This window comes from Phalacrocorax carbo, chromosome 23 (genome assembly GCF_963921805.1).
Source record: "Phalacrocorax carbo chromosome 23, bPhaCar2.1, whole genome shotgun sequence".
In the NCBI taxonomy this organism is placed as follows: Eukaryota; Metazoa; Chordata; class Aves; order Suliformes; family Phalacrocoracidae; genus Phalacrocorax; species Phalacrocorax carbo.
In genome coordinates, this window is record NC_087535.1 from 7,663,014 (window position 1) to 7,675,252 (window position 12,239).

Below are 12,239 nucleotides of genomic sequence, written 5' to 3' on the forward strand. Positions count from 1 at the left end.
GAAAATTCTTCTGCCACCTCCCCCCTTCTGTGAAAGAATGAGGCGATGAGAAGTGCGTGCCTCAGTTTTTGCCTTTTCCATTATTAATATAATAGAAGACAGGGTCAGTTAGGGAAAATGTTAGTGTAACAGATGCCCCTAGAACATTCTGTTTCTCTCCTGTGCCCTTGCTAAACATTAATTACTGGGGGCGGAAGGCTTTGCCCATCCCCTCCGCTGCGCGGCTCCTCGCAACAGAGCCTCCTCGGGCACCGCTGCTGCGCGGCGCTGCGGCAGCTGCTCGGAGCAGCGCTGGCTGTCGGGTGCAGAGGCCGGGCTAACGGGGGCGTTACAGGCAACAAACAGAGCAAAAGAGTCTGTAGTTGACAAATGCTTTACGAGGTTTGCGTTGTCAGGCTGTTCGCATGTAACTCATGGTTTCAAAACCCAAACGTTTATTTGCAGAAGACCCAACGTAAGCAACCAGCATGACTCTGTTATTTTGCTTAACTGTCAGGCTGGAGGCAGAATTAATTCATCTTGCGCAGACCGAAGTGCACCGCATCCCGCGTTAGTTCAGGGTAAGGAGGCAAAGCCTCAAGCACGCTGAGCCTGTAAGAAAATAAGTGCTCCTCAGCACATTTGGATAAAGGCATCCAAGTATTTTCGGTCTGAGCAGAGCTCTGAAGGGTGCACAGATTGCAAAGGGTCAGCGTAGCTCCAGAGCGACCTGACCCAGGGGCCGGACTCGCCCCAGGCACAGGGTTCAGGCTTTGCAGAAACAAGGCACCCGCAGCAGTTGTCGGGGTCCCTCCCGCAGAGGCTCTCGCGTGGCTCACGCCGTTCCTGCTGTGCTCAGTGCCAGCCACCAGTGTTTGGCCCCGTGCGTCCTGCCTTGCTGTCTGTCCGTGCCCTGGGATGACCACTTTATTCTGCATGTTACAGAACAGCAGAGCAGAGGGAGAACGTGCGATACATACACTGAGAACCTGTTGAAGAATCATAATTGCAGCTTTCCGTAGCTGGCGAGCACCTCTGCTTTTGCCCAAGCTATTGGTTAGCTTCGCTGGTCTCTTTCTGGTGGAGGGGCCGCGTGCTGATGGTTGGTCCGCTCACGGTTTAATTTTCCATAACTGAAAAGAGAGACGGAGCGTGAGTATCGGGCTGAGGGCTTTGCATCTACAGGTGAAACCCAGTCTCCGGTGCCCATCCTGCGTTGGAAGCTCTGCTTTGAAAGCGTGAGGACTGTGTCGTTGTTCTAAAGAAAAAGAACCCAGGGTTCTGACCAACGGCTTTAAGTGGGCCCCAAAGACCCAAACAGGGCTGAAATGTAAGTCAGCCCTGTCCCGTCCCCCGACTGGCTCAGGCAGACGGAGCCGGTCAGCACGGGCTCTTCCCTGAGCTACGGCATAGAGGGAGCCTGATCCAAGGCCGGGAGGAGCCTGGCAATGGTACAAACGTGACCCCTACAAGACGTTTCCTGTTGGTTTCTGTGGGAGCTTTACTTACTCTGATATTGAATCCTAGAAGATCACTTATAACGCCTGAGACAGCAGAGAGTATTACAACACGTGTTATATTGTAGATTAATGGATTCATGGTCAGGCCGTACAGCCTAAATGGAGTATCTAATTCCTGCAATGAGAGGGGAAAAAAAAGTCTGTTAGCAGAAGGAATTAATCTTCTCACTTTTAGCTTAGCACTGGCTCCCTGGCAGACTTTGCTAATCGTGCACCGCCTCTCTACCCTTACTTAAATGTACGTGCAGAAACTCCCGCTCTGTATCTCAGGCCTCCCAGCTCAAAGACGTGTCCTAACAGCCATGCTGACTCTGAAAAGGCTCCTTTGTAGCAGCACTAGCTGCTTGACACAACAGGCTGTAGAATTGGGCTAGACTAATTTATGTGGCTCTTAGACTATGCTCTTTCTCTTCCAAATACCGCCTCTGCTACTGTCACACGCTTCAGCACCGAAGCGGCAGAAGGAAAATGAGACTCAGGCAGTAAGGAGACATACTGTGTTCATCCTAGCCTCTCCTCGCGCTTACCTAAATCATAGTAAGCCACTGCTAATCAAAGGTTTGCGGCACTAATTAACAACACAGGTCTTGTATTGCTTAATTTTATGCCATGGCTCTAGAAGCACAGAAAAACTCCCTTTGTTGGAACTAACTTACTTCACCTCATCAAGAGACAAGAGAAATGGGAAGAGCAAAAACACAGAGTCATCGTCATTAGTCACTGAGTCCATAAAATTTAGCAACTGCATGTTTTTGGGAGAGCAGCTTACCTTCAGTAGCTTTGTAGATAGTTTCAAAACATTGTTTACTAGAGACAGCTGTTCCTTCTTGTTTGGCTTCTTCTCCATCTTTAGGTATAAGTTTATCTGTGAGAGAGACATGACAGACCAGATGTTACGATTCCAGCATTAGCCCCCAACTAACTCCTAACTGAGCGAAATCATAGCCATCTTTTGCAGCCTGCTGTCACTCCCGAGGAAGCAATGCCTCCACAGACAGGACTTCAGCAGTGACAACATCATTATTTTTCCGACTGACACGGCTAACACGTGTTAACCCAAAGACAAAAATAATCTAGAATTTTAGAATCTGAGCCTGTCCAAATGTTTAACAGCTTGGCCCTCCCCAGCTGTACGGTGCGTATTGCCCTCTGCCCAGCACAAGTGTTCATTCCTGAATTTTAGAAGTTGATTCTGGTATATTTCAAGCGGGTATGAAATGCAATGATTGCATCCAAACACACCACAAAGCCGAAGGGAGACTGAGCCAAATGGAGATACCTGCTCAGTGAGCAAGATTGAAATACTACTGTATTTCTTGTTGGTTTCAGAGCCCAAAGATGCCAGACGGAGTAAAAAGAGAAGAAGTGCTGCCTCCCAGATTAGGAACTCCCAGTTGTAGGCTGCGTTCAGGAACGTTTTGTGACCCTTAAGAACCTGTATTGAAAAAAAAAAAAGCCAAAGTCAATTACAAGTAACATGCCTGTTCTCTGGAGACGTGCAAAAGCATTGCCCTTTCTCCTCTTCTGAACAGACAGCCGTGCTCTATAGCTACTGACAGCTCTTCCCTTGAAGTGTAATTCAGTCATGTAACTAGGTTAAAGTAAAAGGTCGTATTTCTAACCTGGCTTTAGCTTGGAATTTGATTTTTTTTCTTCCTGCTTAGAAAAGGACACTTGCTCTTTCTCTTCCCTCCCTCTTTCCAATTAACTGGTAATAAAATCTTTCCTTTCACGTGTGCATGTCCCACTGGCAGCCTTAGGCCACCGCAGCCACACTACTGCCTTTCCCAGTATGTCCTCGTCAGGTCTAATGCAGCAGGACTGGGATTGCCCTCCGGAATTCCTCCAGAAACCTGTGGCTTAGGAAAGCAATCACAGCAGTGAGAGTCGGTACCAGTGACCGTCGCCCATAATCCTCGATCCTACTGCCACCACAGCTGCGGCGTCACGGAACCAAGAACTCGCCTAAACACTGTAACGGCTCCTCTTGCGAAAACCAAAGAAAGTAACACTGCTTACTGAACAGAAGCTTTAGTGAAGGATTAAAAGGTGTAAGTAATAGTTATTGACCTGCTTTTCAACAACAGTGGTTAAAGAGGGTGCTGCAATCAGCCCTCTTAAATAAGATGTCCTGTGAGCACTTGCGGTACTTGGGCAGAGTCCTTTCCTTTGTGCACAAAAGCCCGTGTTCTGAAATTTTCCTAGCGATTATAAAACCCCAGACTTCCCTCTGCAAACACAGAGAATGAACATCTATTACCAACTAAACATTACAAAGCTTTTAAGAAATGCAAAACCCTCCATGTTACTTTGGAGACAAACACCTACAGCTCAAGCGCTTTGTTGGTTGGCAAATGAAAAGCCTCCAGTATTTTGGGGTTTTTCTCCCCCTACTTATTAAAAAGAAAAAAAAGTTAAAATCTCACCTGGGCGCAGCATATAAAGGCAATTGAAAGAGCCAGTAAAAAGACTGACGACACGACAACATCCACAGATCGCTGGGGCCCTCGCCGCTGCAGAAACAAGGACACTGAGTCAGGTCTAAGGCTGGGGTGCAGCACCGCGAGGTCGGGGCTCTCCACAAAGAGCTGCAGTTTAACGATTCCAGCAGCGCTGCCCAGACACGGGGAGGGAAAGTACAAGTACCTGGAGACTTGGTTACACACTCTGTAATAACCCATGCGCCCCCTCTGGGTCAGAGCTCACCTTTAGATAGGAGCGCAGGGACAACCAGATCTTGATGTTTTCTACCTTCTTGAGTCTGAAGTGAGGAATTTCGTATTTCCTGGCTTTCCGAGCAGATGTGATGTGACTAAAAAGCTTGGCAAACAAAAACCTCTGCAAATCAAAACCAAAAACATAGACGCACAGATTAGTCTAAAACAAAAAAAGCTTGTTTGGGATTGCTTAGCGGTAACTGGCAGAAGAGGCTAGCCTTGCGGCACCCGGGGGAAGCCTAACGGGGACCCTGGTGCCCGGCCTCGCAGGTACGCACCAGCAGCCGCCTCACGTATGGCAGGGGTGGGACTGCTGTGGCTACGCAAGGTTAGCCACAAAGCTCTCGCTGAACAGTAACTAACGCCAGCCTGCCTGCCAGGCAACATTCACGCTGACAGAGCTACTGCCCACGGCCGTGAGGGAGCCGAGCGGGATGCAGCCAGCTGCCCCGCGCTCCACCTGGGGACGGGCCAACCACGGCGCTTCCTCTCCTTCGCAAACAGCTCCGGGTTGAAGCGGTGGCTTCCACGCAGCGTGCCGTTTCAAGGTGCTAAAAGGTTATTTTTCCCTTGGGGGCAGGAAGGGTAGTGACAGGTTTAAGTTTGTGACTGATGAATAGGAGAGTCTTACCTGCCTCCCCTACCCAAACCTGGACATCTTACCGGCTCTGACAGCTCAGCTTGCTGAGACGTGCTTGTCTTGCCAGCGTCTTCAGCGACAGGCGGCGTGGCTTCGGTACAACACCTGCCCCAGCGTTCGTGAAAGGCAACCATGCACCTACACCTACCTGCTTGTACGTTCTCTCGGCAACACACATCATGAAGAAAAACATCCAGGTTAAGCAAAGTCTTTCAAGGAAGTTGATCGCAGACAGAACAATGACAGGGGTGCTAGCAGGTGCTCCACAGAAGATGTGCAAAAGCTCTGTTAGAGAAATGGAGCACAGCTGCTCCAGGTTATCTGTGCGGAAGAGTCTGTAGAGGAATGGGAGGAATGCTAATCCAATGGTGATGATGTTTCCCAGCATTTGGTAACCCACTCCTTGCTGGTAGGCATTAACCTGCAAGCAGGAACAAAAATAGGATGATTACCTGGGGTTTTGCATCAAGGAAAAGGCACGCTGTTGTGGCAGCATCGATTCAGTCAAGCGTTCAGTTCCCCTTCCCTTCAAAGGGCATAGCCTAAAATAATTCCACCCATTTCACTCTAAAACCACCAACAACCAGTCCATAAATGACAAAATCGCCACCGTCAGCACACCGCAGAGACACAGCCAGCAATAACCGGCGCTCACGAGTCTTCACCAGGACCTCCTAAGTTCTGGTGCGTGCAATTTTTAATTAAGAACATTTGGGACAACTGTATTTGGAGTTGCAGAGGGACCGGTTTTATACTGCACTTCATACCTGCATGTATGGCTACCTGCAGCTTTCTGGGTTGTTCTTTTTTAAAGCGTGAGGGAGAGAGGTTCCAAGGCCTTACCGCCCTCTCACCCGGCTCATGATGATCCCGCTGATCTCCAGCACAGACATGTCCACCTTCTTACAGTCATTCCCCTCCCAGATCAGCGCACTCACTTTCGCAGATGCCGGACTTGTATTCTGCAGCCAAAACAAATGGTTCTAGAAAAGAGAAAAGAATTCAAAAGGCGTATAGTCTATTTCTGTCCTGCTATTAAATAATGATTTTTCCCAGAAAGTATTTAGACTGAGAGGGGGATTCCAAAGTTGTCTTTGGGTGAAGCGCTTTGTTTTGGGCTTAGCAGCAGCCCAGATAAATCTGGGAGGGAGGAGGGAGTTGATCACTGACGCTGTTTAGATCATTCCAGAGTTCGTGTGATCCGCACGGTTGACAGAAGGGGCTCACCCAGCATTAGGGGCTCACATTATCCCACCGGCATTCCGATGTGTCTTTCATATTATTTGGGCAGACGGCGGGAAAAGCAGGGGAGGCGCGTGGAACCTTTCATAGCAGTCTCAGCTACTGGATACAAATCAACAAACCTGCTGGAAAACATCTTCCTTCAGATCCCGCCTGGTACCTATCGCAGTCGCTTCCTCACTGTCGCTGGTGCAGGACGAGCGACACTCCGGCCCGTGAAGCAGATCATCCCAAAGCATATCTTCTGTCTCAGAGTCGTGGCGAGTGCTTTCTGAGTCTCTCCGGGTCACGCTGCAGCTCCGGGACCCCTCACTAATGCAGGACCTCAAGTCCTGTGAAGATGAACAGAATTTACAAGCACAGCCCCACACCCCGTTGCAGAACCACCTCCTCCCCCTGCCAGCAATCGCCTCAGTCAGCTCCTGGGGCAGTCGGGAACTCCCAGCCACGCCACCTGAGGCAAACTGTTAAAGACAGCGGTAGTTTTTGCAGCCAGCATTTCTACCGGGAAATCACCCAGAGAGCGTTAGATCTCCACCTCTATTCCCAGCTTTACAAAATAAAAATTGACTTATTCATCCTAACGCAAGTTTTCTTGCTTTTGCATAATCTCATTTCTATTTTATATTTAAGTGTATATTTTTATAGTTATAATTTTATATTAATATATTTTATATCTATGTCTATTTTGTTTTTAGGTGGGAAGAGTGGCGGGGGGATGATAAAGTAATGAAGTGAATGAGTATATATCAGAGAATAGATTTATTTCTTCATTTTGAAATCAAAATTTATTAGCATAAAAGCTGCAGTGCTGCCTCCCAAAGCACAAAAGCAATTGTAGCAATTCAACGTGAGCTGTTAGGGGCAGCTTGGACCACACCACTGCCACCAGAGTGCTTTTCTGTTCGTTTGCTTTGGTTTTGTTAAGCTAAGTAGTACACTCACAGTTATGAACAAAGTTTACAAAGCTGCAAAGAAGCAGGGAGAGGCCACGCCTTATACCTGAAGGCGCTCAAGTACTGTCATTTAAAAATGGTCTGTTCTAATGGGGAGGATGTCCCTGCACTGGCCAGGCTCGGAAAAGCTGTGTCTCTTGAGATTATGACCGTACCTGACTATATAATGTGGATTCTAGTTCAGATTCCACAACACTGTCAGAGTCTCTGGCACCTTTAAGGGCTTGCTTGACCTGCCAAAAGCAAAGGAAAAGCAGCTCATTATCCATAGCAAAAAATAGCGTGGAAAACGGTATAAATTCAACATGAGTACCTGTGAGACAGCCTGGTTCAAAGAAACAAGAGGCCTCTTTTTCTTCTCTTCATAGCTATTGTCACTGGAAGCCCCTTCCACGTTCTGGCGTAACAAGACCCTTTGAGCCATTGCTTCCGCATCCTCGTCACTCGAAAGCTCATCAGAAACACCACCTCTGTTGGTGCAGTCGTCCTAGAAACACAGCAGTCAAAATAAGAGTACAGCACTGAAAAGGGACCAACCTGAACGGCATCAAACCAAAGGTTCAAAGCCAGTGCTGCAGGGACACCGGGACACACAGTAATCTCTAATGACCTGCCACGCCAGCAGCAGGTGGTCTCCACAGAACACGCAGAAACAGAATCCAACCTCACATCAGAGACATCACAAATTGTAACTCCCTACCCCCGCCCTTGTCTTGCCGCAGAGGTAAGGAGAGGGAACCTTGGGTGGGGCGGAGTTGGATGTGGGAAGAGGAAGAGGCAGCAGCATCTCTTGGCTATGTCTCACCAGCAGCCTTAAGCCCAGGAGAATAGGTGTATCTACAAGGTGGTGGCTAGCAGACCCCAAACTGTGAGACGTGTCCCCCCACACCTAGCTCTGCTCCTCTGCAAACGCCTAGAAACAGAGGACTTGGGATGGCACACGCACGGTGCTCCGCACAGATCCTAAGTTGTCCGCGTGGGAATTAACACCTCACCAACCCAGAGGGGCCTCAGAAGTAACTCCACAAAGCTTTATGGAGATTTCAACAGGGGTCACGATGCTTTAACTCTGTCTTTCTCCCTCCCCAAGGGATGTTTCAGTCTATTTTTCTGCCTCCCCCCCGAGTGGATGTTGTGGGGAACTGTCTGCATGGCAAAGCATGTTACAGAACTGCTTCCGAAACTTGTTGATTTATTTATTTTTAATCATTATCGCAGTCTTCCTTAACTGAACATCTTGTGATCAGAAGTCTCTACAACGAAACAAGCATCTTGGTAAAACAGATGTTTTCCAGCATTGTCTGTGCTTGACCTACTTGACTATTGTAACAGACAAAAAGACGCTGACAGTAAAGCGTTAGCACCATGTCAGCTGTTCGCCTGAGAAGTAGAAAGGGTTTCCAGCTTTCCTATATGCAAGCAGAGATAGTAGGAGAAGGCAGTATCTTCTATTAGATCAAACCATACAGCTAAGTATCAACAAACTTCTGGTCACATACAGAGTACACCGAAATTTCCAGCTTCAGATGGATCTTTCCTGCCAGTACCTGATGGCTCTTTTCCCCATCAGAAAGTTTGTTTTTCTCTTTGAAGTGCAACAGCCCGTGTTCAGATCTGGCGTGTCTGTGCTTAATGTCATTATTCACAGCGTTCACACCGCTTTCTGTCTCAGTCCCCTTCTCAGCTACCAACTTCACTCGTCTAATCCTATGAGAGAAAATACAATTAAACGCTTTTACGTCAGAGAAAAACTCTTTGTGGCAAACATCATGGTCTCTTTCGCTTCCCATACAGGTACAACGTTACACGATATAGCTCAGGGAATGCATAGCTGTCTCCTGCTGACAGGCTCTTTGTGTCCTGATTCTGTTGAAGAGACTCATCCGCCTCACGCTCACTGGACAGTTCTTTTGTAACTCTCAACAGCATCTTAAAGCTTCTAAACTAAGAGGGAATTTTTTCTTATTATTATTTTGAAAAAAATAAGAGCAACTGAGAAGACAAGAAGTCCTCATCAAAAGAAAGGACCTGCCAGCTGAAAACTCATCAAGACACTCACCTGAGAAAACAGCAGAAGACAACGGAATATTATCCCAAACAATCTATCCTCCTTTTCCTCGAGTTACTTTCAGAAAAACTAAGGCGGTAAAGTGAGGTAATTATTCAAGCAACTTAAACGAGAAGGCACAATTGCTTCTGGAGAACAGGTAAAATAGTAATGTAATTTGAGCAGACACATTCAAGAAACGTCACTTATCTGGTAAACAAAAATAAGCTCCGCCACTTTCTGCAACTCGTCTAGCGGTCGGTTTTAGTCATAGTGTGAGACATGGTACAATCTCCTAATAAGGGCATACTACAAATTCTTGAGGAATCAGCCTCCTGCCACACCAAGAGTGCTTTCAGTTCAAAAGGAACTAGTTGGCAGGCTTTGGAGATATCAGTGGCAGTGCACGTTCTGACTTCATTTTCCAGATATCAGATTGTTCACAGTGTCACTACAAACACACCAAACCAGTGAAGATCACATACCTCCTTCGGAAAAGCATACTAAATAAATTGTTAAGAACGGATGCAGGTTCAGACCGCTCTTCTTTACTGTTTTTGTCAGGAGACGACCAACTGTTCCCATCAGCACCCACGGATTTGCGTAACTTCCTGATTTTTAAAAAGAGGAGAATTAAATTTGCGTGGCAAGCTACTTTTAGTTCTTAAAAGATCTGAATCAGATTGGAACAGCCTTTTAGATGCTATTTTTCTTAAGTCATACAGTCGGAACGCTTATTTCCAAATAAAAAAAGTTTTATTTGGATTAACAGAAGTTACGCACATACCCACAGGGGATCAGTATATCACTAGTGAAGGATGCAACAGACAAAAGCCAGACAGAATCTTTGCCGTAGAAATCTAACGGAGGCAAAACTCTATCTACATCCTTCATCCAGTGTTCAAATATGTTATATCAGTGTTTAAACTGAGTCAGACACCTAACAGTTAAATATCTGGTAGATGGACCGTAGCATCTCCCACATGCACAAATTGCCAGCAACGAATCCACCATGGCCACCTCCGTCATCATTCGCCTGTTCTCAGAACACAGCAGCTGTTCCCAGCAGTTAGTGCCAAAGCCGGACACCAGAGCGGTTTGCAAAACCTTGGAGATGCCTTTCTACGCAGAATGCCCTCCTCTGGCCTCGAAAAGAAGCTGTATTAAAAGCTACGTTAGAAAAAGGCCCAGCTGACAACTAAACCCGACCTGTCATAGCCCAGCAAATTTGCGGCATTTGCCTTAGTTATGAGAAGGTTACAAACAAGACAGAAAATACTCAGTCTCATATTTATGGTTAAACTACTTATTTACATAAAAACAGAAGAGACAACATTTACCCGTTAACTTCTACCACGAGCAATCCATCATACCCTTTGATGCCAACAAACGAGGCCGTTACCCCGCTCACCTCCTCCGCCTGCCGAGCCCGTTGTTTCCTGAAGGTCTGTTGATCTGGGTGGACACTATCTGACAGTGAACAGTTCCCATCAGCAGCATAAGGCACATCGGTCCCATGACTTCACTCGCATTCACCACAGGCATCATGAAATACAACACAACTGCTATGACTGAAAAGGAGAAGACTCTATCAAATGCAAAAATTAAAAGCATGGCCTAGTTCTTCTGTCTTAATTATTTACTTTTACTCTGGTTTATAATTTTTGCAAATACTAGCGCCACACATCTTGAAATCTGCGTTAAGCAGGTTTCAGACAGGACCCTTAAGTTTTAGATTATGGACTACAAGACAATGTCACATTCCTTGCAGAAAAAGGACTGTGGCACAGACCGCTACCACCCCTTACCTTGCATAACGTAGAGCACCAGGAGCCACATAAAAATACGCTGGGAAGTAACCTGTATCCACCATTGGCTGAATAATGGAAAAAATACAACCCTTACAATTCCCTTCCGAGTTAGGGATGTCCAGGGAATTTCAGGCTTGGCTTTGGCAAATGTAGACCCTTGGAATTAAAGGAAAAACAAACAGGTTATTAATTGTGAATTACAAGAATTTCCTTACTGATGATTTCTCTCTGGCCACGACCAAACTCTGCCAGATGGCTACAGCTCAGAATCTCAGAACGGCAGGGGTTGGAAGGGACCTCTGGAGCTCATCCCATCCAACCCCCCGCTTGAGCAGGCGCACGCAGAGCAGGGGGCGCAGGAATGTGTAATGTGTCCAGGTGGGGTGTGAATGTCCCCAGGGAAGAGACTCCACAGCCTCTCAGGGCAGCCTGTGCCACTGTCTGGCACCCGCACAGGGAAGGGGTTTTTCCCTCATATTTAAGTGGAAGGGTGACAGCAGCCCAGCTTCAGGGACTCATCCATTCTATACAGCTCAAGCAGGGGTGGTCCCTCACCTTATCTCAGCACACTGGCTGCTGGCCCTTCCCTCCCCGACCACATCTGCTCTCACCAAGCACTCGGCACGGCTTGCGCTGGACCACCGCATCCCTCTGGCCTCTGCCTTCGGGTTTCCAGTGCTCCTTTCGCACCAGCACCAGCCAGCGTGGGCACCCTGCCCTGCTGGGGAGGTGTAAGGCCTGAGGCTTCAACAGCGCCCTGCGCTGCTGCTGCGGCTGCCAGAACGCCGAGTGGCTCAGGCTGCGCCGTAACCGCTCCGGAAGCGCACCTGCCGGCGGCGGCTCGCCATTCCCCCACGGCTCACCTCGGATCAAGTCCACGTCGATCAGGTCGGGCTGGATGTGACCCTTTTTCTTAGGCTTGTTTTTGAAGCCCTACGAAGCCGAAAACAAAGGCCCGTTAGCGGCGAGGGGAGCCCAGCCCGGGAGGCGGGGGCGCCCGGCCGCCGCCGTTACCTTCATCTCGGTCTGCTCGATGGACTTCTCCCATATCTGCTGGTCGTAGGCCCCGACCTGGAAGGAGAGGAGGCTGAGGGTACGGCCCGGCCCGCGCCCGCTCGCGCCGCGCCCCACTCACCTTCTTCTGGTACCAGGAAATGGCATCCCTGTCGCGAGAGGCCATGGGCCGCCGCGGGGCGCGGCCGAGCTCGGGGCGGCCCGGCCCGGCCCCGGTACCGGCCCCGGCCGCCGCCGCCGCCCGGGCCGCCGTTACCGTGGAGACCGCCGCGAGCCCGGCGCTCGACTGCCTCCGCCTGCGCCCGCCCCGCCC

At 48.7% G+C, this 12,239-nt stretch overlaps 1 protein-coding gene across 8 annotated transcripts in view; it reads right to left on the bottom strand.

Annotated features, from left to right (window-relative positions):
- LOC104049174 (protein PHTF1) overlaps nt 1–12,239 on the bottom strand; it is a 32,076-nt gene that overhangs the window by 319 nt on the left and 19,518 nt on the right. The window contains exons 1-18 of one of the 8 annotated variants that reach the window (XM_064472056.1): nt 12,048–12,221; nt 11,927–11,983; nt 11,776–11,845; nt 10,910–11,068; nt 10,513–10,672; nt 9,587–9,712; nt 8,602–8,761; nt 7,368–7,541; nt 7,210–7,287; nt 6,221–6,430; nt 5,711–5,839; nt 5,005–5,277; nt 4,206–4,337; nt 3,926–4,012; nt 2,779–2,934; nt 2,269–2,364; nt 1,489–1,614; nt 420–1,112 (exon numbers count right to left, since the gene is read on the bottom strand). In XM_064472056.1, coding sequence (XP_064328126.1) covers nt 1,092–1,112; nt 1,489–1,614; nt 2,269–2,364; nt 2,779–2,934; nt 3,926–4,012; nt 4,206–4,337; nt 5,005–5,277; nt 5,711–5,839; nt 6,221–6,430; nt 7,210–7,287; nt 7,368–7,541; nt 8,602–8,761; nt 9,587–9,712; nt 10,513–10,672; nt 10,910–11,068; nt 11,776–11,845; nt 11,927–11,983; nt 12,048–12,092 — 2,259 coding nt within the window. In that variant the 5' untranslated portion in view covers nt 12,093–12,221 and the 3' untranslated portion in view covers nt 420–1,091. The other 7 variants (XR_010376098.1, XM_064472055.1, XM_064472057.1 and 4 more) reach the window with 7 other exon arrangements.